General features: G+C 41.7%; 1 protein-coding gene across 4 annotated transcripts in view; it reads right to left on the bottom strand.

The window, feature by feature from the left end:
* SORCS1 (sortilin-related VPS10 domain containing receptor 1) overlaps positions 1-27,848 on the bottom strand; it is a 675,554-nt gene that overhangs the window by 166,012 nt on the left and 481,694 nt on the right. For all 4 annotated transcript variants that reach the window (XM_006879951.1, XM_006879950.1, XM_006879949.1 and 1 more), the window contains exon 6: positions 10,866-10,930. In XM_006879951.1, coding sequence (XP_006880013.1) covers positions 10,866-10,930 — 65 coding nt within the window. The remainder of the gene's footprint in view (positions 1-10,865; positions 10,931-27,848) is intronic.

Genomic DNA, 27,848 nt, shown 5'->3' with positions numbered 1-27,848 from the left:
TAGAGATTTCTACCTAATGAGTAGCAGTCAACTAGATAGCAGAGGATGTTCGTCTGGGTATTTTCTCACAGGGAAACAACTTTATTGAGGTATGTAAAGACATCTAAGGAAGGTTTCATGGAGGAGTTGAGAAAAGCTGGGGAAGTGACTGGATTGGTAACATGGAGAAGCCAGCCCTCCAAAAAGAAGGAACACTGGTCACAGATGTGACCAGTATGTTAGAGGAGCCTCAGAATCCTTGCCTCCAAGGAGCCGCCCAGTTTAACCCTTTCAGGATGAATCTGTTTTTCTAGCAGTCCATTGGACCCTCAATACTCTTCTCCAGCACCACAGCTCAAAGGCATCAATTCTCCTTCTGCCCTCCTTAGTCATTGTCCAGCTTTCTGATGCATAACAGTGATAGCAAAGACCATGGCCTGTATCAGACGCACCTTAGTCTCCAGAGAGACACCATTGCACAGACACATAGTTTTTCTAATTTCCAAAAGGATTCTGCTACATATCAAATGCTTTCTGACTGCAGGTCCTTCCTTGACTTGCACCCTCCCCCATCACTCTCTTTTCCTTACACTGCTTTGTTTTTCTCCCTACTACTGCCTGGCATGATAACATTTTCTTCTGTTCGCCTTTACCAGAATGCATGAGAGCAGGGGTTTTGTGACGGTGACATCCTTCACATTTAGAAGAGCACTTAGAATAATCTAGATGGCCAGTACTACATGCTAATTGATTAACAGATCTATAGTAAACTAGACCACATTTCACATCCTCTTTCTGTGAGAGACACTTACACTTTGTAAAGCTAATATTCCCCACCTTTGAAATGAGATAAAGAGTAACAATACCATCTCAAACAATAATTGTATGAAGTGCAGTGCCAGGCACACAGTAGGAAGAAAATGCATGTGATACTATTACTGTAGCTGGAGTGTCTAGAGGAACAGGGAAGACGCGTGTGTGCAAGTACACGGAGATTTTACTGTTGATAATTTTTTTTTAATAGGATTTGGCTTTGTTGGGAATCTTCCACACACCTGACAGTCTCCTCACATACACATTATGGGGATGCAAGTTTGTGGCCTCAGAAGAATCCTAAGAGCCCAATGGAAACACCGACCTTTATTGCAGACTTTAGGCCTGGGTGCGACATGTTGTTTTCTGTTTGTATGTGTGTGTGCATCTCTGTTTCCTCATCCTCAGGATGGGAGGAGATAAAGGCAGGGACCTCCTCCTGGAGGGGCAGACATGTCCACAGGCAGAGGAAGGGCCATGTCATGGCTGTAGAGAACCAAACTGAAAGCTGCCCAGCTGAGCCTGTTTTGTACCGTCTCCGTCAGGTTTTCTGTGGCTGTGTGTGGAGGCCTGTGTTATCTTATTTCATGCTTTTCTGCTTGGGTTTCAGGGCTGTCTTTAGGCTACTAAATCAGAGAACCGAGTTGAAACCATTAGTAGCTGAAGTCAAAAGACTTCTGCAGTGCGAAGAATAGGGGCCAGACAGGCATAGCTAGACAGAAACACACAGTGCTAGGTGTTACTGTCACATCTAGAATGTACTACTTGACTTAGGGACAAGGGGGACAGAGATGGAACTGCATGTTGTCCAGGGTGTTGGGAAATGGTAGGGCGCTATCTGAATCTGAAGCTGGTTTGCTTTGGATCTTCCGAACCTCTTCCTAAGCTCTATCCTGTTGTTATTGTTGCTGTTGTGAACCATCGAGACGGAACCAACCCATAGCTGACCCTCTGGTGGGTTTTCAGAGTCAGGCAATTGCACAGGAGGAGACTGACCATCCTTCTGCAGAGCAGCTGGTTGATTGGAACCATATGCCTTTGGGATTGCAGTGCAGCTTCTTGCCACCAGGCCACCATCCCATTACTAAAGCATCTGAATGAGAGAGTGTGGATTAGTGCTTAGAAAGTCAGGGTTTGATAATGCTGATCATTGGGCTCAAACTTAAGCAAATAAACAAACAAACAAACAAAAAAACCCAACCAAAACCAAAAACCTCAAACTCACTCCCTTTACGTTGGTTTGAACTCATCACAACCCTCTGTGAGGTTTCTAAGACCATAACTCTTAACAAGAGGAGACTGCACATCATTCTCCCTCACGTGGACTCGAACCACCAAGGACTCAGTCTCTTGGTTAGCAGCACAACACTCTACAAACTGAGCTACCAGAGCACTCGTATTGTTGTGCTAGTACTGGGATTCTGGCTGGAGTTGGGGAGGGGAGTGTAATGCACTTTCCCAGATTTACATAATAAATCCTAAAGTGCTATTTTTATACGATTACATAAACATGTTTATACTTTTCGCAGGTTCGCTAAAGGGGAAATAAAAAAAGCCAAAGAAAAGAATCCAATATTTATTAAAGAAATGAAAATGAAAACAATGAAGATATGTCATGTTTTTTTAACAGACTGGTTATGCTAGAGAAATCTCTGATATGTCCTGTAGTGTGAAAACTTGCAAACATAGGCCTTCTCATAAAGCGAGGCTATGCAACCAATTTAGAAGGAAATACGACAATGACCATTGAAATCCATTGTGTACATATTCTCTAACCAAGTAATTTCACCGTTGAGGAGATGGATTGATTCAGTGACTGGGGTAATGGGGGTAGGTGTGCCAGAGACAGTAAGATTGGCACAGGATAGAGCAGGGTTTAGGACCGTTGTACACAGGGTCACTATGAGTAGCAGGTGACTTGACGGCACATAACAACAACAACTTCTCCCATAGCAGAATTTGTTGCTTTCACAATACACATAATATACTATCTTAGCCTTTGAGTGCTGCTGTAATAGAAATACTATGAGTATAAGGCTTAAGTGAACAGAACTGTATTTTCTCAAATTTGGAGGCTAGACGTTAAAACTCAGGGTGCTAACACTAGAGGCAGACTCCTGCTGTTGGCTCTGTGGAAATTCTTTATGTCATTTCAACTTCTCCTGACTTTCCAGTGGTCTTTGTGTGGTATAGCTTTCTCTCTTTAAGTGCCTTCTAGGTTCTGTGCCTAATGTTAGATTCCTTGAGTTTATTTTTTATTCATAGTGACTCTGATATTGCAGAGCAAAACGGTCCTACAGGGTTTTCTAGCCAGTGATATAAACTGGAACAGATCACTAGGTCTTCTTGCCAATCTTGGAGTCACTGAGCATTAAGGTTTCCAACAGCCAGCCTTTTCTGGTGGGCAGTTAAATGCTTAATCGCCGCACCATTTAGGGTTCTTTCTTTCATGTCTAATCTGCTTCATTTGTATCTCAAAAATTATTGATTTAAATTTACACATAGTTTACTCAGATGATGTTTCAATAACATAGCAAAGCAAATCTTTCTTTCCAAATGAGATGGCATTTCTAGATACAGAGATTAGGACTTATAATCCTTTTGTGGGGGACACAATTCAATTCATAATATTAATCAAATCAACACCATACAGCCGCACGTGTGTGGAGCAGCACTGTTTGACACAGCTAATCATCCATACACCTACTGACAAGACTGTGATAAACTAGATTATAGTTGGTTGAAGAGTGGACTCTATGCAGTGACTAGCCACGAGGCGTCTGCATTTGCCACTGCTGTTGTTAGGTGTTACTGACAAACCACATCTCATAGTGAACCTATCAACAACAGACTGAAATGCTGCCCTACTCAGTGCCGTCCTCACACTCTCCACCACGGTCAAGCCCACTGTTTCAGGTGTTCTGTCAATCCAGCGAGGTGAGGCTCTTCTCTTCTGACTATGCTCTACTTTTCCAAGCAAATGTTTTTGTAGGCTGCACTGTCAACCGGAAGACACAGGGTTCAAATCCATCAGCTGCTTTATGGACAAAGACGGGCAATCTCCTCCTGTGCGATTATGACGCTGAAAACCCACTGGAGGGTCAGCGGTAAGGTACATAACAACATATAATAATTTGAAAAGATTTTCAGCAATCTATTTTCACCAAAATATTTTTCATAACTTTTTACAGCCTGATTTGTTGGTTTTCTATATGTGCGTCTCTAAATGTTTGAATATACAGGCATATTCAATGGTATTAGACTAGACAATTTCATATATCTATCTACCTTAGGAATAAAGTGATACCGTGAAGGTAAGGAGGTAGAGAAGTAAGTTGAATTTTCATTTGATGTACTTGGTACTCTTTTTTTATTGTCACATTTGTAATTTTTGTTAGCATAAATATGATCTGTGCTCACAATAAAAGTTCCAAACACTCCATGGCTAAAATGTTCAAGACTCAGGAGACTGGTGGGTCCTATCAACTCCTCACTGGACTTTAGCAATCTTAATATGCATCTTAGAGCTTGCTAATGGATAAAGATGGCAGAATAATTGATGCCTTTGAGCTGCGGCATTGGAGAAGAGCACTGAGTATTCCACAGACTGATATGTCTTGGAAAAAAGTGCAGCCAGATTGCTCCTGGGAGAGAAATGGCAGTGGTTAAATCTCTCACTCTTTGGACATGTTACTAAGAGAAGCTATTCCTTGGAAATGGATAGCATGCGTGGAAAGGTGGGGAGGGTCAGTGAAAGAGAGGAAGACCTTCAACCAGGGGGACTGAGAGAGTGACTGCAGCAACGGGCTCAAGGGTGCCAGAGATGACGAGGATGACACAGGACAGGGCAGGGTTCAGGACTGTTGTTCACAGGGTCACTTTGAGTCGGACTGGACTCCACTGCACCTAACAATAACAAAAACAGTAGGTCAAGGCAGGTGGTTCGAATCTACCAGCTGTGATAAACTAACTCTGAAAACCCACCGAAGGACAGCTATGAGTGGGTTTGACTTGAGCACTCACAACAACTACAGTCCCTAATGCACAATCTTTTATGACAAAATAGAATGGAGGGCTGGGGTAGGGTGGGAAGTAAAGAGGAAATTTTCAGATCTCACCAAAGCACAGAATTAGTGAAAAGAACAGTTGTAATGGACTATGGCAGCATCGGTTTGGGTTTGTTTTGCTTTCCCCCTTGTAAAACGCTAGTGGGAGGTCCATTTCACAAAGTTTTGGGGCAGTTGTTTTCACAGTTGGTTAAAGACTCAAGGTTGTATTTCACTAATGAAAGATGGTCCTTGGGAAAGTTCATGTAAGGTTACTTACTCATGCAAGCAGACACTGAGGCTAACAATTGTCCTCTGTCCTCTGTCCTCTGTCCCCTGTCCATGCTGGCATGGATCACCACTAGTCTGGAAACATTAAGGTCACTGGCTGGGCCATTTGTTTTGCAAGTAAATAGGAGAAGCAATAATGGTCACACTGGGCACCGTCGGTTCTCTTATGAAATAAATGTTCACAGCTGAAAATAAACATATCTCGGATACATCCATATAAGAAGAACCAGGTTAAGAATTCTGATAAAGGTTATGGTTGTTCATAGAAGAACCAGCTTAAGAATTCTGATAAAGATTATGGTTGTTCATAGAAGAACCAGCTTAAGAATTCTGATAAAGGTTATGGTTGTTTATTTCCTCCAAAATTATAACTAAACTATCTGGTTCTCAATTTCAGTGGTTGGGAGGATGGCTCAGGAGAGGGCGAGGTTCAGATCTATTGTTCTCTGGGTCACTCTGAGTCACAGATGACTGGATGGCAATTATCAACAACAATTAGATTCTTTAGCTTTTCCATTAGCTCTACACAATAGTAAAAGATCCCTTCTTTAAGACGTGTACTTGTCATCTCTCTTTCTCTCACATAAAAATAGTCTCTCTCTCTCTCTCTCTCTCTGTCTCTCTCTCACACACACACACACACACACACATATTCTCTTTAATTCAACTAACATTAAATAAGCCATGCTCTGAGCTGTCTTTTGGACAGAGACACAATATTTGACTCTTGACAAAATTTCAGCCCAACAGCTTGGCCCACAATTTCTTTCTATATTAATTACAAATACATATACATAAATGCAACTATGTTAGGTAAATTAATAGAATATAGATTTTCTTCCACTTCCACCTACAGCTTAAAATATATTGTGGATATTCAACGTACACACACACACTGGCACACAAGGCATTGAAACAACAAAATCTTTGTTTCCTGCATGAGGATCTGTGAGTCTGACCTCAACTTGAATGCAGGGGCTAATAACAAGTGTTGCATCTAATAAATACGTTCAAATCTTCCACCAAGGCTTCCAGAGATTTATGTAATCGTGGTTGTTCTCTTCAGCTCATCTCTCAAGGCAGAGAATCAAAACAAGAAAGAATAACACCCTTGTCACATTTGTAAACTCTGAGACATCCACCTTTGAGAGTGCAGTTGTCAGGATACGCCTGTGCGTGTCGTGGACCCTCACTCACAGAACAAAAGCTCTTAGAGCTCATCTTCCTCCTGACATGTGGACTTCCACAGAAACATGAATTCATTACAGAATTTATCTAGGTGCATGTGAAACTGGACTAGATTGACCTGGGAGTAACAGGCTCAGATAGGTATTTGCAACCATCTCCCATGGATGAGTGAGAGATCCCCATCCCTCCACCCCATCTTCAATGCTAGAGTAAGGAACTCTGGCAATGTGAAGTACAGCCTGTTGCACTGCTAACTAAAAGGTGAGCAGTTCAAATACACCAGCTGCTCCTTGGAAGGAAGCTGAGCAACTGTCTTCCATAAAGATTACAGCCTCAGAAACCCAGTGGAGGGTTGACAGCAATGGTTTCACACTTCAGCATCTTGGCTGCAAAGTTTTAGAACACATTAAACTTAGGGGGAAATAGTATTTAGTCACAAAACCATTTTTTAACAGACCCTGTGATGTGTATAATCTAGAACATAAACCGTGAATGTCATACAACAATAAAGTATATAATGAGGGGATTGAGAAGTAAGATGGTCTCAATCAGGGAAAAGGGAGGGATGGAGGGAGAGAGAGGTGGGGGGAAAGGAGAGGATGAAGAGTGGGAGGGAGAGAAGGAGGGAGGAAGGGGAAAAGGGAGAGCGAGACGGGGAGAGCTCATGAGGGAGAAGAGGAGAGGTTGAGGGGAGATGGAGAAGAAGAGGGGGACAGGGAAAGGGATGAGGAGAAGGGGGGGAGAGTGTATATGTAGCTATTGGAATTCCTGAAGCAATTAAACAGACTGGAGCCTGACTTTGATAAACCCCAATCTTGCCAGTACATCTCTGACACCTTGCTCTTCTCGCCTCCTGTTTTCTCCTTCCTCTTCCTTCCTTCCTTCCTCCTCCTCCTCCTCTCTATGCTTCTTTAACTTAGAACTATGGTTACTGTCTTGAGGTAGCTGGGGAGGGAGAGGGTGACAGTAAGAGTGAGGGTGCTGGAGATGGTGCAGGAGAGGGAGAGAAAGGGATAGATATTTTGATACTGAAACAACTCCATATTTTTGGCATTGAAGTCAGATGCCATACAAGGTCTTTTATTTCAATTGGTAGGTAACTTCTCACCTCCCTCTATTATTTTGTTTAAATCCCTCTATTACAGTTTCACCTTTGGATGGTTACTAAAGATGGTGCCTTGGCAAAAAGCTAAAGAACGTCACAGCAGATGTATTTCATGCTTTCTGAAAGCTGGGCCTGAGATGAGAGTGTAGCACTGTTAAGCCCTATGGCTTCACGGAGCCCAGGAATGAGGCTGGGTGTGAAAACATGTGCTCATCGGTAGAACGCACTTGGCCTTGGAGGTTTTCGAACACAGTTTCTGATGTTGTAAGCCATAAAGTAGCTGGAAATGATGAAAGCAAGCTAGAATGCTACCAATTCCACCCATAGCTTTGTAAACAAGAGGTTTCCTGTGGGTGATAGGCCCCAGAGCTCTTTTATTGGGTTTTCCCTAGTGGTACCTTGAGTAGTTCCAACCCACAGATGTTCCACCAGCTGGCAGCAGAGAGATCACGTGAGCTTGTCAAGAATGCAGAGTCAGTGGTCCCAAGTGATTCAAATCCCCATCTTAACAAGGTCCCTAGGAGGACCACAAGCACATTAAAGTTGGAGATGCTGTAATGTATCCAGACCACCAGAGAAGTGGGGCTAGGAAAGCCAGCTGGTAATTGCCAGTCTGTCAAATATATCTTCTCTGACTCAATTTATAAGCATGATAGACCATGCTCACAACATGTTTTGAGAGATCGTGAGGATGGCACAGGCTACAGCAAGGTTCACATCTGTTATTTAAAGGGGTGCTGAGTCATAGTTAATGTGACGGTACCTAACAACATTCAATGTATTAAGTTCTACCTATACGTGGGTCCTAGGCAGCTCTGGTGGCTTAGTGGTAAGGAATTACACTACCAATGCAAAGGTACATGGTTCGAATCCACCAGCTGCTTGGCAGGAGAAACACGGGCAATCTCCTCCTTCCTCTGGAAGCCTGGGAGGGTCACCAATGGGTCATTTCTCACTCAACAACAAAAACAACATACATGTGGGTCCTGTGCTATACGAAGGGTCACTGTGAGTTGGAGTCTGCCAACAGGAGCTAACAAGATACAGTCCCTGCTCTTAAAATGCACATGCTGGTCAGGGGGCAAGGTTGCAATCAAATAGCTTCACAAACTGAACATTCAATTTTAAACACAGACAAGGGCAATGAAGTAAAAGAACAGAATTTAATGATGGCAAATCAACCAAATCAAGCCAATTTGGACCAGAAGTTGAGAAAACTCTTTTCCAAGAAACTGATATTTATTGAACCTGAGGTTGCAGCCATCTAGGGTGATTGGTTACATAAAATTAGCCTGGGAGTGGGGGGTAGAGTGGGGGGAAGAGGGTCTTTCAGGCAAAAGAAATAGTAAGTTTCAAAGTTTTGCAGCAAGACATGAAACTCTATGATACTTCCAAGAACTGAAAGGAAGTCCAGTGGCACCAGGCAGGAAGTGAGATGGGTTAATGAGATTAGACTAAAGAAATAGTTTAAATAAAATCCTATGCTGGAGATACATGGCAAGGAGACTTTTGGGCTTTATCATCACAGCAACGGGAAAGAAATGTGTTTTAAACAGGCAATGAGATTACTGTTGCCTTGGGAAAAGACTACACTGGCTCTTAGAATACATGAGAGCATCAACTTGACGGAGGCCAAGGAAGGGTTACTTTCAGAGAGTACCCACTAAGGAGTGGTGTAAAGCCTGAATGACAGAGCCTTTTCTGTATTAGGCCAAGCAAGGCAGCCATGCCTACATTTAGGGAGGAGAGAGATGATGGTCAGTTTGAATTCTGATTAGTTCCCAACTCTGTTAAAGAATATATTCAGGCCTCAAAGGGAAGCAAAATTGTTAGAGCTAAAATCATATAAACACCTCAAGGGGTTTCTGGTATGCCAGATACTCTCTGTAGGCATGATAACAGGTATAGAGCAATGGTAATTATGTATACTATATATGAATGATTGGATAAAACAAAGTATACAAAACACAAGAACAACAATATAATTTATATACATTGTGTTTTGTATACTTTGTTTTATCCAGTCATTCCTATGTATTATCCTATTATCACGCCCTCTTTTCAAGTCCCCATTGAACTTTCCCCATTACTCCACCTTCTCCCCAGCACTAACCTCTGCCACCTCTGTGAGCTCCCCCTTCCCCTTTGGAACATTTCTTTATCTCTTGTGCAGTTATCCCCCCATTTTCATCATAGTTGCATTATGCGGTATTTTCTTCTTATTTGACTAAGATATTTCACTCAGTAGGATGCTTTCTCTGGAAGCAGGAGCGGCACCCACTTCCAAAATGGCTTGCCTCCGGAAACTCCATGTACGAACAGTGCTCAGGCCATTCGTTCATAGGGTCGCTATGAGTCGTCTACGACTCGACGGCACCAAACAACAATAACAACAATGCTTTCTAGAATCCTTCACGTTATACCGTATAAGGATTCTGTGAGCCCTTGAACAAGACAGTGAGACAATGTCTGGGAGGCACCTGAGAAAGCTTCTTGTTGTTGTACAGCTGATAAAGCAAGGAGACTGGAAAGCAAAGGGACAAAAGCAGGAGCAATACACCAACACCAGAACTCTTTAGGAATCAGGAATCAAGAATTCTTTTTCTTTCTCTGGAATGAGAAACACCTTAATTGGATGAGTGGGGTGTGCAAATGTTATCACACTATTTAAACACACATGGTCAACTCATGTCCTTGGAAACCACTATGTTCTATAAAGTTACTGTAAACACTGAATTAGTGTTTGCACTTTGCTCAAAGTCAGCAACTCAGTTGGGAATGTGCAAGTTGGACAACTACAATTCCTGCCGTTCTGTGCATGAGTGGGTCTCCTCAGAACAGTGAACAGGAGAGTATTTATTTTGGAGCCACAGGCACATTTTAACAAGTAATCAAAGTTGCAAACACGGAATTCATGAATAATGAGGACTAACCCACGTATGTTTATGTGGAGGCATTTTCAGTTTGAATGAGACATTGTAGATATTGTTGTTGTTGTTGTTATGTGCTGTCGAGTCGCCTGCGACTCATAGCGACCCTATGTACAACAGCCCTAAACTCCGCTCTGTCCTGTGCCAATTGCACTGTCTCTGACACTCCCATCCCAATTATCCCAGTCACTGAATCAATCCACCTCATAGAGGGCCTTCCTCTCCTGCGGTGTCCCTCCACCCTCTCAAGCATGATGTCCCTCTCTAAGGACCGGTCTCTCCTCACAACATGTCCAAAGTAAGTTAGACGGAGTCTCAGAATCCTTGCCTCCAAGGAGCCACCCGATATTGTAGATATTACAAAATAAAATCTGAATTATGAGAATAAGAAAAGTCTTAATGTCCAGTAAGCTGCATCACTATCAGGGTGATTCTCCCAAATACAAACTCAGGTCACGCCACATAGTTAGAGACAATATTACTACGAAGCCCTGGCCCCGCTGATTTACTTACGGCCATCCACAGTTCTGGCCTCCAGATGCACAAGGTCCGGTTCTTTGTTGGACCCCATCACAGACCTAAAAGACAGAGAAACATAAAAGGCAGTGTAAACAATGTTTCTCACATGTCTTAGAGAAACTAAGAAACTCGGCTACCCTCACAGACTACTAATGTCCTCAGGACTCTAAAACCACAAACATGGGAACACACCCACTGTATTTATTTAGAAAGCCTGATGGTAAAATTTATACTTCAAATAAAAGTGGCAATGAAATCTTTTTTGCATGATGTTCAGATGTGATTCAGGTGACTGTACTGTATGTGATCAACTCAGCCTTATAAATAGGTTCTCCTTTCACGGTCAGACCATCCTGTAACAACCCCGGCTGATAGTTTTCATCAAGTCCACTTGACATGTACCAACGCTACAGGCAACAGAAGGAACCCTCTCAGATTCTGTGCTATCCTCATGATCTCAGCTAAGTTTATACTAATTGCTGCAATCACTGTGTCAATCCGTCTCATAAAAGCCTTCCTCTCCTTCACACTCTCACCAGTTTTCCAAGCATGATGCCTTTCTGCAAGGACTGACCCATCTAGATGACATGCTCCAAACATCTCCTAAAACTACATTTAAGTTTCGAGACTCATCGGGCTGACGCTGGACATGTGACTATAGCCAGGAGACCATAACAATAATTTACATAGCTGACTGATCCAATTAACTCTTCCATTTGATATCTGGAGAAGGTGGTCTGGTGGCCTAGTCCGATGGGAACTGTGTTACTAAACCCAAGGTCACACTTTTCTGGCAGTTCAAATCCACCAGCAACTCTGAAAAAAAAGATGGATGATCTCCTCCTCAGGGATTTATAGCCTTAGAAAGCCAGTGGGGGGGTCGACCACGGGTCAGTTCTGACTGGACAGCAGTGAGTGAGTGACCCCTTACTACCTCAAAGCAAACCATGAGACACAAGCAGCATTTAACTACAACACAGAATGACCATCATCAGAGGGAGGGAAATGTAGGTTCGCTTGATTTCAGGATGCATGTCTTATGTGTAAATAAAACTCCAATTCAAATGCCTTTGAGGCACATAATATTTACTGAAATCTTGCAGGGAGCCATAAGAACAGAAAATAATTATTCTGTTATATAAAAATAATATCACGGGCAATCATACTTTGTCCTCAGGATTTGTGTCCAGTGAGATTTATTAAGCTTGGGAGCACTTGCACTCTGCCCTCCTTCCCAAACCAGAATTTGTACACCTCACATTTAATTGAATCTATTTCTATATGGAAAACAGTCTGACATTATGCCCCCAAATAGGTCCCTTTGTTCACCTCCCAAGCCATTTAGCATAGCCATCAAAGTCATGTTGCAATATACAAACGTGGGCGATAGTATCAACTTCAGGACACAGTATAACACTCAAACCCTTATGGGCTTCAATCTGCTTTCCCTGGCTTAATTCCTGGCCCTGCTGTGACAACTCAGGTCTCTGCTGCATTGAAAGGTCTGCCATTCCTCAAAAGTGCCAAATTCATTTCCTCACCACTCTTAACCTTCTGCAAGCTCTGTTTTCAGCTTGAAATGCTCTTCTCCAGCTGAACCTAATCCTCTTTTACTCCTATATTAAGAGACAACCAAAAAGTAACTTCCTCTGTTAAGTTCCCAGTTACACCTCTCTTCCTATCAACAAAGATTTGGAGGAGGGGTGACAGAAATATGTTAATATATTTTACCACAATTACTTGAAAAGACTTATTTTTTGTACTTTTCTCCATTGTGAAAGCAAGCAACTCCCTTCTCAAATGTGTGTGCTTCTCTCTCTCTCTCATACACACACACACACACAGACACACACAGACACACACACACACACACACACACACAGACACACAGAGAGGTGGTACAGAGACATACTGAACTGGGAATAGTTAGAGGAACTTTGTCTTAAATGCTTTATATTCATATCAGGATTCCTGGTATATAAATAAAAAGAAGGTACATGTTGAAAGATACAACTAATAAATGACAGAAGGGAAAAGAATGAAGGAAGAAGCCAAGCAGAAAAGCCTGGGAGTGCTTTGAAAGAAGTAAACTGAAGCAAATTCCCAGAACTTTCCTTATTTGAACTTGTTTTCTCAAATCAAAGAGCGCTGGGGCCAGTGGGAACTCAAGTCTCTCTTCATCTCTGGATAAGGAGTGTCCTTAAGGCCCTAGGAGTGCTGTCAGTAAGCATTCAACAATTGACAGATGGCCTGGAATTCAGTCTACCCTCGAAACATTGAATCCCACTGTCTTCTCCAAGCAAGAAGGATTCTCCTAATTAGGGCTTTATACTTCCTTCAAATACACAGCAGCATGCATGTAGATTTTAAAATCTGCTAGGAAAATGGAGCAGAGAGTGATGCCTTCACCATCATTTAAGAACTTAGCAGCTGCTAGTTTGTGCTGCCCATGGAAAGCTACATGGTTCGAATCCATCAGCTGCTCCATGGGAGAAAGATGGGCTATCTCCAACTGTGTAATTTCCTGCCTATGAAAACCTGATGGAGGGTCAGTTATATCTCAGTCACAAAAGGACAAATACTGCATAGTGCCACTGTTGTAAAATGGGACTGACATTGGCATTGGGGGAGCCTGAAAAAGACAGGATAAATAATGTATACTGCATTGAAATAGATGAGGGAGAAAACTGCTTAAGAGGGATATGTGATTAGATATTATTGTCATGACAGGAGTCCAGAACAAAGGCTGCATAGTGGAGTGGACCTGGGGGGAGGGATTGTAAAACAATGAAAGAATTTTTCTTTTATTTTTCAAAAAGAAGAGCAAACTGGCGGTGGGGGGAGAGGTAGGCAGGGAGAAAAGTACAACAATGAATGACTGGAAATTCAAAGTCTCTGTAAATTTTCATTAAAATTAATAATAGTAATAAAAAAAATCAAGGGAAAAAAAGGTGTTTCCAACTAGATGGCACACAACGGTAGCAATAGTTTAGGGATAGACAACTCTGGGAGCCTGTGGGTAATGAGTTGCACTGTGAACCCAAAGGCAGGGGGTTTGAATCCCACAGCTGCTCCACAGGAGAGAGGTGGACCATCTCCTCCATCTGCAGTTTTCAGCCTTTGATACTGCACAAGGAAGTCAGATATAGGTTTAGGCTTGATGGCAACTAGAGTTGGAGTTTAGGGATAAAAGCTCTCCAACTCTCCACACTGGATCCAGAAATGACTTCTTTTGATAGTATGACAGTCGTGAGCATTAAGGGAGGAAATGAACTGCCTGACCAGCCTCAAACTGAAGCAATCAGCAGTTAGCCCGTTACTTCAAACTATCAATGGAGAGTAACACGTGGTTTACCTTCCTTGTTTGGCTCTGCTTGTCTGGCCTGCTGTTCAGAGTTTCCTCCTTAAAAGGGGTCACGCCTTTCATTCCCAGGAGAACTCCAGCCTCCCAGAAATACAATGATAGCAACCAGCCTGCATACTTACTTGCCTGGTTTACTGTGAGTGTCACTGGAAGCCAAACTAACTACCCTGAATCCAGTTACATTGATGCATGCTCGTGGCCTCAGATCAATAGAGCAGTTGTCTCTTAAGATCTTTTATTATTTCTAAGGGCAAGAGCTGCTGTTTCAAGTGATATGCTACCCTTCCCCCCAACTAATAATAAAAAATAAAAAGAGACAAAGTTCAAGCACAGTCTTTTGTTGATACAGGATACTCCACTGAAGGTCAATCCCTTGGCCAGTCTTAAAATTTTTTCCAGATATTGTGAAATCAGAATAACATACAATGGCATTTTAAATACTAAGTTTAAAGGACTGCAATTCCTCAAATATTTGGGTGCTGTTTTGCTCATTTATTTTCTTAGAAGTCTAGTAATATCTCTGGCAGTCACAGATTATAAAGCATTGTCTCCATCACTCTATGGCATCAGTGAAGTTTTAAGAGCCGAGATCAAACAACACTAAACATTTGTGGAGGTGCCAGGTTTTAACAGTCCAGTCATTGACCAAACATCTTAGAGAAGGATATTACTATTACAGACTCACATGGCATCATTCCTCCAGTACATTTAAACACTAACATTTTAGTGGGAAGTAGAGATTTAGGTGACTTTCTGTGTTTTTCAGAGCAACTGTTGTGTCTGAAGTAAAGAGAAACAGCCTAAGAATATAACCGAATCCAAAAATGTTCTCTTATGGATATTACTAGCAGAACGACACAGCACAACTAGCTTTTGGTTTGACAGAGACTATTTCAATACTTGTACTTATACATGTGTCAAATGTATCCATGAATATAGTAGAGCATAGAGGGGGCAAAATTGCAAATACTTCTTGTCTAGTGACACTCCTTAGTTATAATCAAACACCTTGAGAATGTGACAAGTCATGGCCATAATCTTAGAAGACATGAAGCCATTGACCTAACTCTGTCTAAAAAGACAATGTTCTAAATCCTACTTTGGTAAGTAGTGACCTGGGGTCTTGAAAGCTTGTGAGCTTCCATGTGGAGTTTAGTTCCTGGTTATCCCCATCAGGAGTAAAGAATGAAAGAGAGAGAGAGAGAGAGAGAGAGAGAGAGAGAGAGAGAGAGAGAGAGATAAATGGAAGTAAAGAACTAATAAACTACAGGAACCTCAGCCTCTGGGCCCTGGCTAAGGGATTACACTGTCATAGAGGATCCTGGAGAGAGGGAACAGGGCGCTCTGGTGGCGTAGCACACAGCACATCGCATGTAGTGCTGCTAAACCAACAGGCTATACTTCTCCAGTGGTTTGAATCCTCCAATCGCTCTGTGGGAGAAAGACGAGCAGTCTCCTTCCATTATGATTTGTTGTCGTTGTTGTGTACCATCGAGTTGGAATCCAGCCATAGCTGACCCTCCAGTGGGTTTTCAGAGGCAGGAAATCAGACGGGAGGAGACTGCCCAGGTTTCTCTCTCACAGAGGCTGGTGGATTTAGTACCTGTGGCAACATAGCTCCTTACCACTAAGTCACCCGGGAAACTCAGCGGAGATTTACGAGGAGTTAGAACTGACCCATGATAGAGCACATGGAGTAGGGAAGCTAGCAGTGCAAAGCCAGCCTTTTGAAACACAATCAAGCAAATATTTCAGCCTTTATATGTAGATGTTGTCTAGAGAGGGACTCAGAAATGTCACTAGTTTATCAATTATATGCTGGCATTTTTCTGACTTTCTACTAGTTTAATAAAGTGCTCAATAAATGCCATGGAGCCACACAAATGTGACTGTAGATAACCTCAGAGCAAGCAGGAAAAAAATAAGCACTGTGACAGGAGAGCACCTACTTATTCTGATTTAGAACTGCAAGTTAATGGCATGCAGAGAAATGGGGCAGGATCTGCATAGGAACAGAGGCTGGAACACAGAGATACCGGTCTTCCTCCTCTCCACTTCAGATGAAGCATTCACACTGCAGAGTCTCAACAAAGCTCAGAGAATCTAGTGGTCCTGCCTGCTACTGACGGAAAAACAGAGGACCTGCCAGGTGTTAGCCGCTGGAAAGTTTCATTTCCTCCTTTAACGTCAAGGGCTTGTCATTATTAACCTGCTATCGTGATTAGAGCCTCAAAAGAAATATCACCTTAAAAAAAACTATCCAAAGCCACAACTTTTATTACTGAGTGTATCTCATAGATCAAGTTGTCATGTGCTGCCTATCCAGGAGAAATGAGCTAAACCAAAGGCACCCCCAAAACCATCATGTTTACCGCCTGCAAACTGAAAAATCTGGGGATTCTTTCCTTCAAGCCCCTACATGGGCCGAGTGTTTTCTCTGAACCAAATTCTTCAACTATTGTTCTACTGTAGTTAACAAATGAATATGTAGACATTCAGACAGAGAGGCAAGCAAATCAAAAGTGATGCTTAAGCCTCTGAAAGCATATTTGTTCACTGAAAATTGGCATATTCCACCAAAATCTGTATCTTCTTTCCTAATTTCCAAAATATTTTTTAAAAAATTATTTTTATTTATTTGAAGGCTACAGATCACATTGTTTTTTTAAAACAATCCTTCACAGGCCTTTTGTTCTAGCACATTACTTGCCACAGATTAATGTAGTTACAGTGTTTAATCAATTCATTGTTGAGTATTGCCTTTTCCTTCACCCAATTTATAAACTGATTGACAGTCTACAAATTTGTTAACCTCCTCCAGCCAGAAGCCCTCCCGCTTAGCTGCGTGGTTGTCCGTGTGAACAGTGATGAGGAAGGTGTCTGACCTAAGAAAAAGGACTACATAAAGCTTAAGACATGGAGGAGATAAGGACTTCTGTTGCACAAACTGCTTGGGTAAAACAGAGAGCTGAAGGCTGGAAACAAACAGCTGGTCTCGAGACATCAAAATGACCAGGTCTAAACAAGCCAAAAGGCTAAAACAAATCATTCTGCCAGTTCACCCCCCTCCCCTCTTCACTTTGTAATTTAATAAGTAAGCATCTTCTTCCATTAATTGCATTTCCTATTTCCTACTTATTTCCCTTCTTCTTCCACCTTCCTGTTTTGTTTGTTTGTTTGTTTATGGCTTTCTAACTAAGGATGCTGTGTTCTAGAGAAACATCAGGGACCTACTCCCCTAAAAAGAAATCTCAAAGCCTATGAGATTTGGAGACATATATTTAAAATGTTCAGAGAGCTGGGAGGCTGAGTTAAAAACAGAAGCTTATAAAATTTTGAAATGGATTTTCTTCTTACCTTTTTCAACTCTGAAGGTTTTATACCATGTATTTTGACAGTTTGTTAATTTCTCTCAATAATATCTTGCAGGTAATTCTAAGCCAGAACATAATTTGTTTTAAAAAAATCCCATTAATGTCTGTTTTCTAATAGTATGTTCAAGGTAAATATATATTTATTTAACCATTGTGTACTTAAGATCCAAAGCAAAAAGTGCATATAAACAAGGAGTAAAACAAACCAACCAAGACATATTTCAAAATGTAGCCACATTGGAGGAGAGTTCTAGGTTAAAAAGATTTTATCCATTTTTAGAATATTTCCATTTTTAGAGTAAGATGTATTTGTGCATTATTCTTGCTGTTAATAAATCTGAACTATATTATTTTTTAAATAGTTTCTTACTTCTGGAAAGGAAACAATAAGAATATCCAAATCACAACATCATAATGGGGTGATGAGAAAGGCTGAGTGAGGAGAGGGGACGAGGCCTGGAATCTCCTCACAGTTCAGAACATAAGCAGTTCTGATGCCACTGCATTTAGAAGCCTGGCTGCTATTATTACATGTCACTGAGTAGACCTCAGCTCACAGAGACTATACAAACAGCAAACCTGCATCCTGCCCTATCCTGTGCCATCCTCACTATCTTCAACACCCTTGAACTCTCTGGTACAAGCAACAGCATCAATTCTTTCTGTTATGGGACTTCCTCTCTTAAACTGATTTTTCCACAATAATTCCAAGAATTATGTCTTTCTCCAAGGACTGACTCTTCCTAATAACATGCCCAAAGTATGTAAGATGGAATTGCGCCATTCTTGCTTTCAAGGAGCATCCTGGTTCCATCTTATCTAGGATGAACCTGCTCTTCTTGGAGTGGTAAGCAGCCGATAGAGTTGTAGCTGGTAAACAATGCCAAAGACTATCAAGAAGGGTGTCTTTGTTCTGATACTAAACTCAGAGTGAAAAAGGTTAGGGTCATGGTGGAGATCATTCAGAAACTTCTGAATTAACAAAAGGCAGAAGGAGGAGAAAACCCCTTCCCTTCTTTCCACTTCCATTAAGGACAAAAAGCCTCAGGCTAGTTGTGGCTAGGTATCAAGTTTGTGGGAATTCAAAGGGAAACCTGTGGGCAAGAGAACAAAATGTGACCATATCAGGGCCAACCTCCCAATCACTGCTTATGTTTGAACTGATTCTTGTTGTCACCGAGTTAATCCTTTTCATTGTGTGTCTTCCTCTTTATTGCAGATGGTCTGTTTTATCAGGATGGTCTCTTTTATCAAGGAGGATGTCCCTCTCCAGGAACTGGGCCTAATGATAACACATCGAGAAAGCACTTATGAAGACTAGCCATTCTCACTAAATTAAACATTTTGGCTGCACTTATTCCTAGACAGATTTGTTCATTCTCTTAGTAGTTCCTAGTATAGTCAATATGCTTTACCTATATCATAATTCAAAAGCCTCTATCATCATTCAATTCCTCTGTATTGATTGCTTTCACAAGCATGTGACTGCAGATACCACAGCTTGGGTGAGGTAGACCACAGCCCTCAAAGTGGCATCTCTGCTCTTTAAGGAGCTCTCTTTTGCAGGGTCAAGCAAGCACTGTGTTAGAGGAATCTGAAGCCTGAGTATTTAGCTGCTAGCAAAGATCAACTCGGAAACTATGTCTCATAAAAGAGTGCTGGAGACAGCTATGCAAAATGTTTGTTCAACACATCAAGCGAGGGGAGAGGAGGAACACACATCTGAGATACATCAGGGATTGTTATGAATTTTTTGGCAATGTGCTTGCTTGTCTGTATATTAATTTCAGAAAATCTACATACAATCCTAGAAAAAACTGGCTGAAGTTAAAATATCCCCCCCACCATAACTAACTTGATTAACTTACTGTGGAAATGACTCTTCTTAGACCCACCAGGCCTGGGGTATCCTTGACACTCCCTACCAGGGCAGGACAGACAGGGTAACATTCAACGTTTTTAACTAAGCAATAAATATCCACAGAATCCCCCGCCACTGAGTGGATTCTGACTCACAGGGACTCTTGGTTGAGATTCTAGGGCTCTTTACAGGAGGAAAAGGCTATTTCTCTGACCTTTACGTTGGCGTTCTGATCTGTTAGGCACTAAGCCACCAGGGATTCTTCAATGAATAAGCAGATTATTCAACAAATGGTTACTGAATGCACCAAGAAAGGAAACTGCAAGCAAATACAGACACAAAGTTTCTCACTGATGAGATCACAACATTGTTTAAGGTCCTGTGGGGGAAATAAACATAAGGGGCTTTAGCTCTTCAACTGGATGGCTGCGATGCGGTGTTGACCATCGTCTGATGCCAGTCTGGGAAGTGTGGGATTGATGTCACCGGCGGCGGAGGTCGTGCCCCTGTCTACTGTGAATCATACTTATCGGCAATTTGGATAAGTATGCACATTGTGTGCTTAGAAAGTCATGCATGACACAACCTTGGGAAAAAATAATGTTCAGAGAAAGGCAGTGCTGAGAGTCATTTATTTGCTTAAGGGCATGTTGTTGTTGTTATGTGCCGTCGAGTCGCTTGCGACTCATAGCGACCCTATGTACAACAGCCCTAAACTCCGCTCTGTCCTGTGCCAATCGCACTGTCTCTGACACTCCCATCCCGATTATCCCAGTCACTGAATCAATCCACCTCATAGAGGGCCTTCCTCTCCTGTGCTGTCCCTCCACCCTCCCAAGCATGATGTCCCTCTCTAAGGACCTGTCTCTCCTCACAACATGTCCAAAGTATGTTAGACAGAGCCTCAGAATCCTTGCCTCCAAGGAGCCACCCGGTTTAACCCTCTCCAGGACAAATCTGTTTGTTTTCCTAGCATACATGTATGTATGCTTAAGGGCATAGAGCTAATAAAAAGCATAATCAGATTTAAATTTCGTCTTTCTAATGTCTCTAGGTTCTCCATCTGTAGAAGTCAAGATAAGCATAGAACTTCATAATCCGTTTGTGAGAGGAGTTAAAAGAATAGAGTGTACATAGCTACTACAATTGGCAATAGTATGAATGAAGGTACCTTATAGAGATGCAAAGGCATTTAGAGATTAACTAGGCCAAGCTTTCTCCAAAGACAGTTAAGTAAACCAAGGCTGCACCAAGGAAACCAAGGTCAGATACCTCACCCAATGTCACACTATTCCAACTGTGGCAAGGTTGACACTTTGAATGGATTACACCATCTTGCCACAGCAATACTTCTCATGGAATGAATTAAAGAATGAGCACATAGACTAAAAAAGCTTTTTTAATTTTCTGCTTCTTGACTCAGGAATGATGATGTCAACTCAGGAGGTCAGCAAGTGTGTGTTATAATTATAAGGTATGAAAGCAGGGTGAGAAAACTTTTCTTTGAAAACTCTGCAAGGGTTTGTGTGTGGTAGGCATTAGGGTGGCATGGGTCTAAGGCGAAGGTTGGTTAGGATAGCTACTCTTCTAATAATTTCTCCATATAACGGAAGAGTCTGTCTCTATGAAATTGTTCTTATCCTTTACTGCTGGGTTTGAAACTTCTGGAAGGCGACTCTCAGTTTTTTTGCCCACAAGGTCTCCCTTTGAGAAGGGGATTCACTCAGCAATGCTCAGAGGGGAGTAAAGAAAACAAAAAATTGGGTTAGACACAGGAAGAAATTAGGCTCATCTTCACCTCAGCGACAAACATTCCTGTGGTGTCAAAGCAGTGGCTGTTCTCCTTACTACCTTGTTTATTTTCAAAAAAATTCTGGAGTTCTGAGTGCAAGGTGTGAAGGGATTTGCAACTGGGCAATGACAGGGATGCTATTCTGAGAAAATTCTTTGAAGGCTATGCCAGTTTGCCTTTGAACTCATGGCAATGGCTTGACCCAGGAATCTAGTGAGATGGTGAAAATAGAAAAAAAAATATACTTCTCATTTACTTTGTTTTTACTTAACCAGTACATTGCTAGGGATGCAAGTTCATAAAGTTAGAGCTGAAAACTATCAGTGAGACAGAAGAGCAGAGGGGAGAGAAGAGAGAGGAAAGGAGAGAAAGGAGAGTATTTTTTAATTGGCTAACCTTAAAACTTCTTTCTTAGTCTTGGTAATTAAAATAACAGTTAAGAACACAGGCCAGCACTCTTAATTAAGTTTGTTTTGTTTGGGGGGTGGGAAATGGCAAGTTTTACTTTTTATCCCTTAGGATGTAGAAGACAGAAAGAAATGGAAAATAAATACTGTGTGTGTACGCTCGCCTGTGTGGGCAGATGCTCGTGTGAGTGCCTGTGTGTGTAAAGGAGATTACCTTCTAGGCGGTGCTCCTTGGCGTGATAATGGGGTCCGTGTGAACAAGAAACAGAGGGTACAGAACTACTGGGGTAAGAACCCCTAGTCCATGGGGAAAGCAAATCAGGGTCAGAGAAAAGGAGATTGCTTTCTGAGGACTTAATCCTAAATGCACCTTTACAAACAAACATACAAAAAGCTTTATTAAAGGAAGAGTCTTGTCATTAATTATAAAGTGGCTCCTTAAGTCCTAGTAGAGAAATGATACCAGCTGAGAGCCAGGGCAAAGCACTCTCTGAATAAGCAGAGAGACATTTAAAGAGGATCTACATTTTGGATTTTTCATCCACCTTTCTGGTCAGCCCATTGGCTATATAACTAAATAATGGCATAAATAAATGCTCAAGGAGGGACAAGTCTTCTGTCCAGAAGAACTTTAATTAATGAGTGTGGAAGAAAGGATGAAAATAGACCATTACCTTTAGGATATCAGACTAACAATGGCTGCAGGTAAGATCCACTAATAAATGCTAAATTCATGGGCAAAGTATGTAGTTCCAAAGTATCTCTGCCCAACTAGATATGGATTATTTTGGTGATTTTAATTTAAGCTCACAATTTTGTATTTGATTCCTCTCACCAGAAGCTGAAGCCGTATTCCCCTTATTTTTAGTGAGACGTTCAAAGTTGCAATACTTTGTAGGAGAGAGATGAGACAGGCTGCTTCCATAAAGGCTGAAAACCTTGGAAACCTTAAGGCCAGCTGTCCTGCGGGGTTGCTATGCATCAGACTTGACCTGATGTCAGCTGATTTGGTTCAATTTTGGCTAATGAGAGCAGAGGGATCTCTGATGCCTTAATAGTAAGGGATTGCGCTGCCAGTCCAAAGGTATGTGGTTTGAATCCACCAATTACTCCACAAGAGAAAGATGGGAACTTGGAGAAAGACCTTGGAGAGGTCTCCTCCCATGGGACTGACTGTCTCTGGAAACTCACTGGAGGGTTAGATGTGAACTTTTATTTACGAGTCAGTTCCAACTCAACAGTCCATAATAACAACAAAGGGACCCATTTCTAAACAAAGAAAGAGGACAGATTAGGACAAAAAGAAACTGCAGCAGAAAAAACTGGCTTAGTGACAAAATGATTATGGTCAATGACTGGTAATATATCAAGTGATCATCAGTAATAACATTTATTGATATCTTCTTCAACTTCCTTGTACGATATGATGTGACTGGGAAAGGAACAACATTTTTGTGATAATTCTGCTAACAATCTATAACCCTGCAATCAGGAGCAAAAGTATCAGGGAGCCAGACTGAGGGATAGTTCTCAAAATATCTAGGCAATATGCCTCAAAATGTCAAGATTATGAAAGACAAGAGGTGACTGAAGAGCTGCCACAGAGAGGAAGAGACTGAAAAGACGTAACAACTACATGTAGTGTGGGGGTAGAGAAGGAGGAAGAAAAGAAAGCGTTCAAAAACCCAAAACAATACTGCACTTAACTGTCTGAAAGGGACTCTCGTGACAGGACACCCTGAAAACTTGGAGCCAACCAATCCCCAGTCATCTTTCGGCCACACAATGGAAGGAACTCTACAGTGAATGGTGACACCAAGGAGCTATGCATTCTTTAGTACAGTCAACTGTGTTACATCCAAAGGGCAATAACTGCTTGTAGAAAGGCCCAGAAGGCAGGAAGGGACAGGAAAGCAGGACAAATGGAAACAGGGAGCCAGGGAGCCCACAACGAAATGAGAGGAGTATTAGAGAGGAGTGTTACCCTTTGAGGTAATTACAGCTAAAGTTACAAAACAAATGTCTATAAATTAACAACTAATCTGCTCTGTAAATTTACACCTAAAGTATAATTAAACAATCATCAATGTAATACAGGATTCAGCAATGCGCTCTGGAACAGAAAAAGAGGAGTAGAAAAACTGGAGAAATACAAAGTCTCCAGGTAAGTTGATAGGATTGGTGTTACTGCTAGGAGCAATGGAGTCAACGCAGCCCTTTGAACACCGTATCAAAACCTTACCCCATCCAGTGCCACCCTCACTATCTCTCCCATTCTCAAGCCCACTGTCGTTGTCACTTCAATCCATCTCCGAGAGGGTCTCCCACTCTGTCACTGACCCTCTACCTTTCCTAGCATGATGTGTTTCCCCCAGGGCTGGCTCTTCCTGACAACATACGCAAAGCATCGACCGCTAAAAACCACCTTGGCAGTACTTGCTCCAAGACAGACTTGTTTGTTCTTTTAGCAGTCCATGGGATAGTCAGTACTCTTGTACAATTCCACCACAATTCAAAGGCAATTCTTCTTCTGTCATCTTTATTCACTGCTCAACTTTCAGATACATGTAAAGTAATTGAAAATGACATGGTCTGGGTCAATAGCACTTCAAGTCTTTAAGTTGACATCAACTGCTCTTTAGCACCTTGGAGAGGTCCCTGATAGCAGATTTCCCCAACTAATAGGTGGGCGAACTGCACTGGAGCTCTGGGAGTTGCCCTGACAATCTTGTTGTACTGCATAAGGTTCCAATCTACCTGCTTCTTCACAAAAGAAAAATAGGTAATCTCTTCCTGCAACTCATGTTGTTGTGCTGTTATGTGAAAACCTTCTAGAAGGTCAGCTCCAAGTCCATTTCAACTCAAGAGTGAGATGAATTTGATGGTTATCACTGTCAATTTCTTTATTCTGATTATAGCATAATAGTTACATAAGATGTTGAAGTTATGGAGAGCTGATTAAAGTAACAAAGGCATTCTATATATGGGATCTTTGTAAGGTTGTGTAATTCCAAAACCATTTCAATACAAAACAATTTAAACCATGCCCAACTCTAATAAACACTAACAACAACAAAAATGAAAGCATTGCTGTCGAGAGCTGATTCCATCTATGGAAATGCTCCATTGGGTTTTGAAGGCTGTATATCGTTACTGAGAAAGGAGGGTCTCACCTTTCTCCCATAGGGTGGGTGGTAGATTTAAGCTGCCAACCCAACCTCTATCCTACTACATGAGAGTCAAATTAGACCATCAAAGACCATGTTCATTCCCACTCACAGTGACCCTATTAAGACAGCAAAGAACTGCCCTATAAAGTCTCTCAGGCAGTGAATCTTTATGGAAGCAGAGGACTTCCTCTTCCCCCGATGAGTGGCTGGTGGGTCTGAACTACTGACTCTGTGCTTTGTAACCCAACTGCACTACCAGGACTCCTTAAATGACACCAAGTTAATAGAAATTGGACTTAATGTCATTATGAAGCATGTATGAACTGGTCATGCTGTTATTTCATCATGAAAAGCAAGAAGAAGTACTTAACTCTTTGTCAGAATTTCATGATTTATAGATTTGAACATTAACACACACAGAAATAAAGTTACTTTCCTCTTCCTGAAATGGTGAGGGTGGAATAGTGATCCCTATTACTGAGATGTTCTTGCTTTCTAATAGTTCCGGTGTAGAAAACGGAGCTGACAGCCAGAGTTCTCATTTATTCTAGAGCTGCCCTGGTTACAACGGGAAGAAGCTGATTTCAGCTGACAAGAGAAAGATGTTGGGCCCAGGAGCTGCTGAAATGTGAGGTCAGATGTGAAAGTGTGCCTGATGTGGCTCTGTGCTGTGTCTGTTTGGGATTCTCTTTTAACCACCTTCTTTTCCTTGGCTGCTAAATCACTCAGGGAAACTCACCGCTCGCAGGAGGTACATGGAAGAGTGGGTTTGTTTTCTGGGAGAGTGAGGCAGAAGCTTTCCCAGCCACATAAATATTCTAGCAAGTTTCATCTTGTCACAATAGAGTCATAAAGTTGCTCTGTTCAGGACATGATAATGGCTTTGTAATTCAATTATTGGTAGTATTTGTCTTCTGAGATTTATTTGCCTTAAACTTCAGCACTCATGTAAAACCCTTTCCCATAAATCTCAGAAATGCTGTAGCGGGTTCTGTCCCCCATCCCAAGTCATATCTTGCCACGCCTGTGAAAACCTTGACAGTTTATCTAAACGACGGGGTTGCTCTGTTTAGAGAGGTTGGTGTTTTAAGTGCCTGAATCAACAATAAACAGAAACAGTGGACCAGCTTCATTTCCTCTGGTTCTCCTCTTCAAAGAAAGATAGAGCTTGAGTTCCATTCTAGATCCAAAAAGCCATGCTCAGACAACTCCTCAAAATGTTGAGAAGGAATCTCACAGGTCACAGGGTGTCAGATGAGATGGCTTAGAGGGTCCCCAGGGCACTGAATTGGTGCACAAGTACATCAGGACACAGGTCACCCACCTGAATCCACTTGTCTAGCAGCTGGTTTTCACACATTCCCCTCTCTACACTGCATTCTAGTCAGTCACAATGAACCACTTCCAAATTTCTAAGGAGCTCTTTACCATCCAGCCTAGAATTTTCCACGCCATCATCTTCTATCAACTAAGACAGTAACCATTCACGAAGATTACTCTGATTGGAAAAGTGAGTTTGAATGGCTACTTTATCCCCAATATTTATTTTTCTCTTTACTAAGTAAACAAATATTTATCGAATACGAACATTTTTATCCCTCCCTCCCCCATTTTAGCTGGATGTCTTTGAGTTGCGGTGTTGGAAAAGAGTACTAAATATCTCATAGACTGCCAAAGGAACAAACAAATATGTCTTGAAGAAAGTGTAGCCCCTTCGAGACAAGGATGGGGAAATTTAATCTCACAGATTTTGAGTATGATGTTAGGAAGGGCTAGTCCTTGGAAAAAGACATCATGCTTGGAAAGGCAGTAAGGGAGAGGAAGAGATGGAGTGGCGGTGACTGTAACAATGGGCTGAGGGATATCAGAGAAGATGAGGATGGCGCAGGATAGGGCAGAGTGCAGACCTGCTGTTCACTGGGTCACTATGAGTCATACTCCACTTGACAGCACCTAACAAAAAACTAGTATAGGTATTAAAATTAGTGAATTAAATTCCAAAGTCTGACAACTTTTTTTTTGAGAGGTATATAAAGTTTTGGTGAACCTTCATTTAGTGAAATTTTAAATATGACTGTTACTTAAACTACATATTGTCCTAGGCACTTCACTGTCCTAACTCTTTGGACAGTTATATCTCTTCTCACATCTGTAAACAAAGATCTTACAGTAAGAATGAATTCACAGAACTCTCATCTCACAATCATAATTTTTTGCTCATCCATTCCTCTATATTTCAACCTGGGATATGTTACTAGTTGTTTATCATACATGTCAGTGTTTGGATTATAAGACATCAAAAGGAATGTTTGATTCAATGACAAGAGAAATATCACCTGAAAAACAGTAATACAGCACATGGAAGTGTACTCATCTTTTAGGACAGATTTTATCACATTGCATCATGGATGATGAGTTTCTGTTAGGTAGAAGTATCATTTCGTCACTGTTTTCATCTGGAAGTCATGCATGGTTTTAAAAGATGTAAAGGTGAAATATCTCATTCACAAAAGGACAAATACTGCATAGTGCCATCACTGCAGAATGGGACTGACATCAGGGTTCGGGTGAGAATGAGGAACATTGGATAAATTATGTATACTGCATATGATGAGGGAGAGAACAGTTTAAAAGTGATATATGATTGGTTACTATGGCTATGACGGGAGTCCGGAGTGAAGGCTGCATTGTGAAGTGTACTAGCGGGGAGGGGACTGTATACCAATGAAGGAATTTTTCTTTTACTTTTCAGAAAGAGGAGTGAGCTGGGCGGGGGGAGGAGTGGGCAGGGAGAAAAATGCAACAGTGAATGAATTGTTGTTGTTGTTGTTGTTGTTGTTGTTATGTGCCGTCTAGTCGCTTGCGACTCATAGCGACCCTATGTACAACAGCCCTAAGCTCTGCTCTGTCCTGTGCTAATCACGCTGTCTCTGAAACTCCCATCCCGATTACCCCAGTCATTGAATCAATCCACCCCATAGTGGGTCTTCCCCTTCTGCGCTGTCCCTC

Source organism: Elephantulus edwardii, unplaced genomic scaffold (genome assembly GCF_000299155.1).
Source record: "Elephantulus edwardii isolate Elephantulus edwardi_28Jun2011 unplaced genomic scaffold, EleEdw1.0 scaffold00006, whole genome shotgun sequence".
NCBI classification, from domain to species: domain Eukaryota; kingdom Metazoa; phylum Chordata; class Mammalia; order Macroscelidea; family Macroscelididae; genus Elephantulus; species Elephantulus edwardii.
This window is presented reverse-complemented; position numbering and strand designations above follow the sequence as displayed.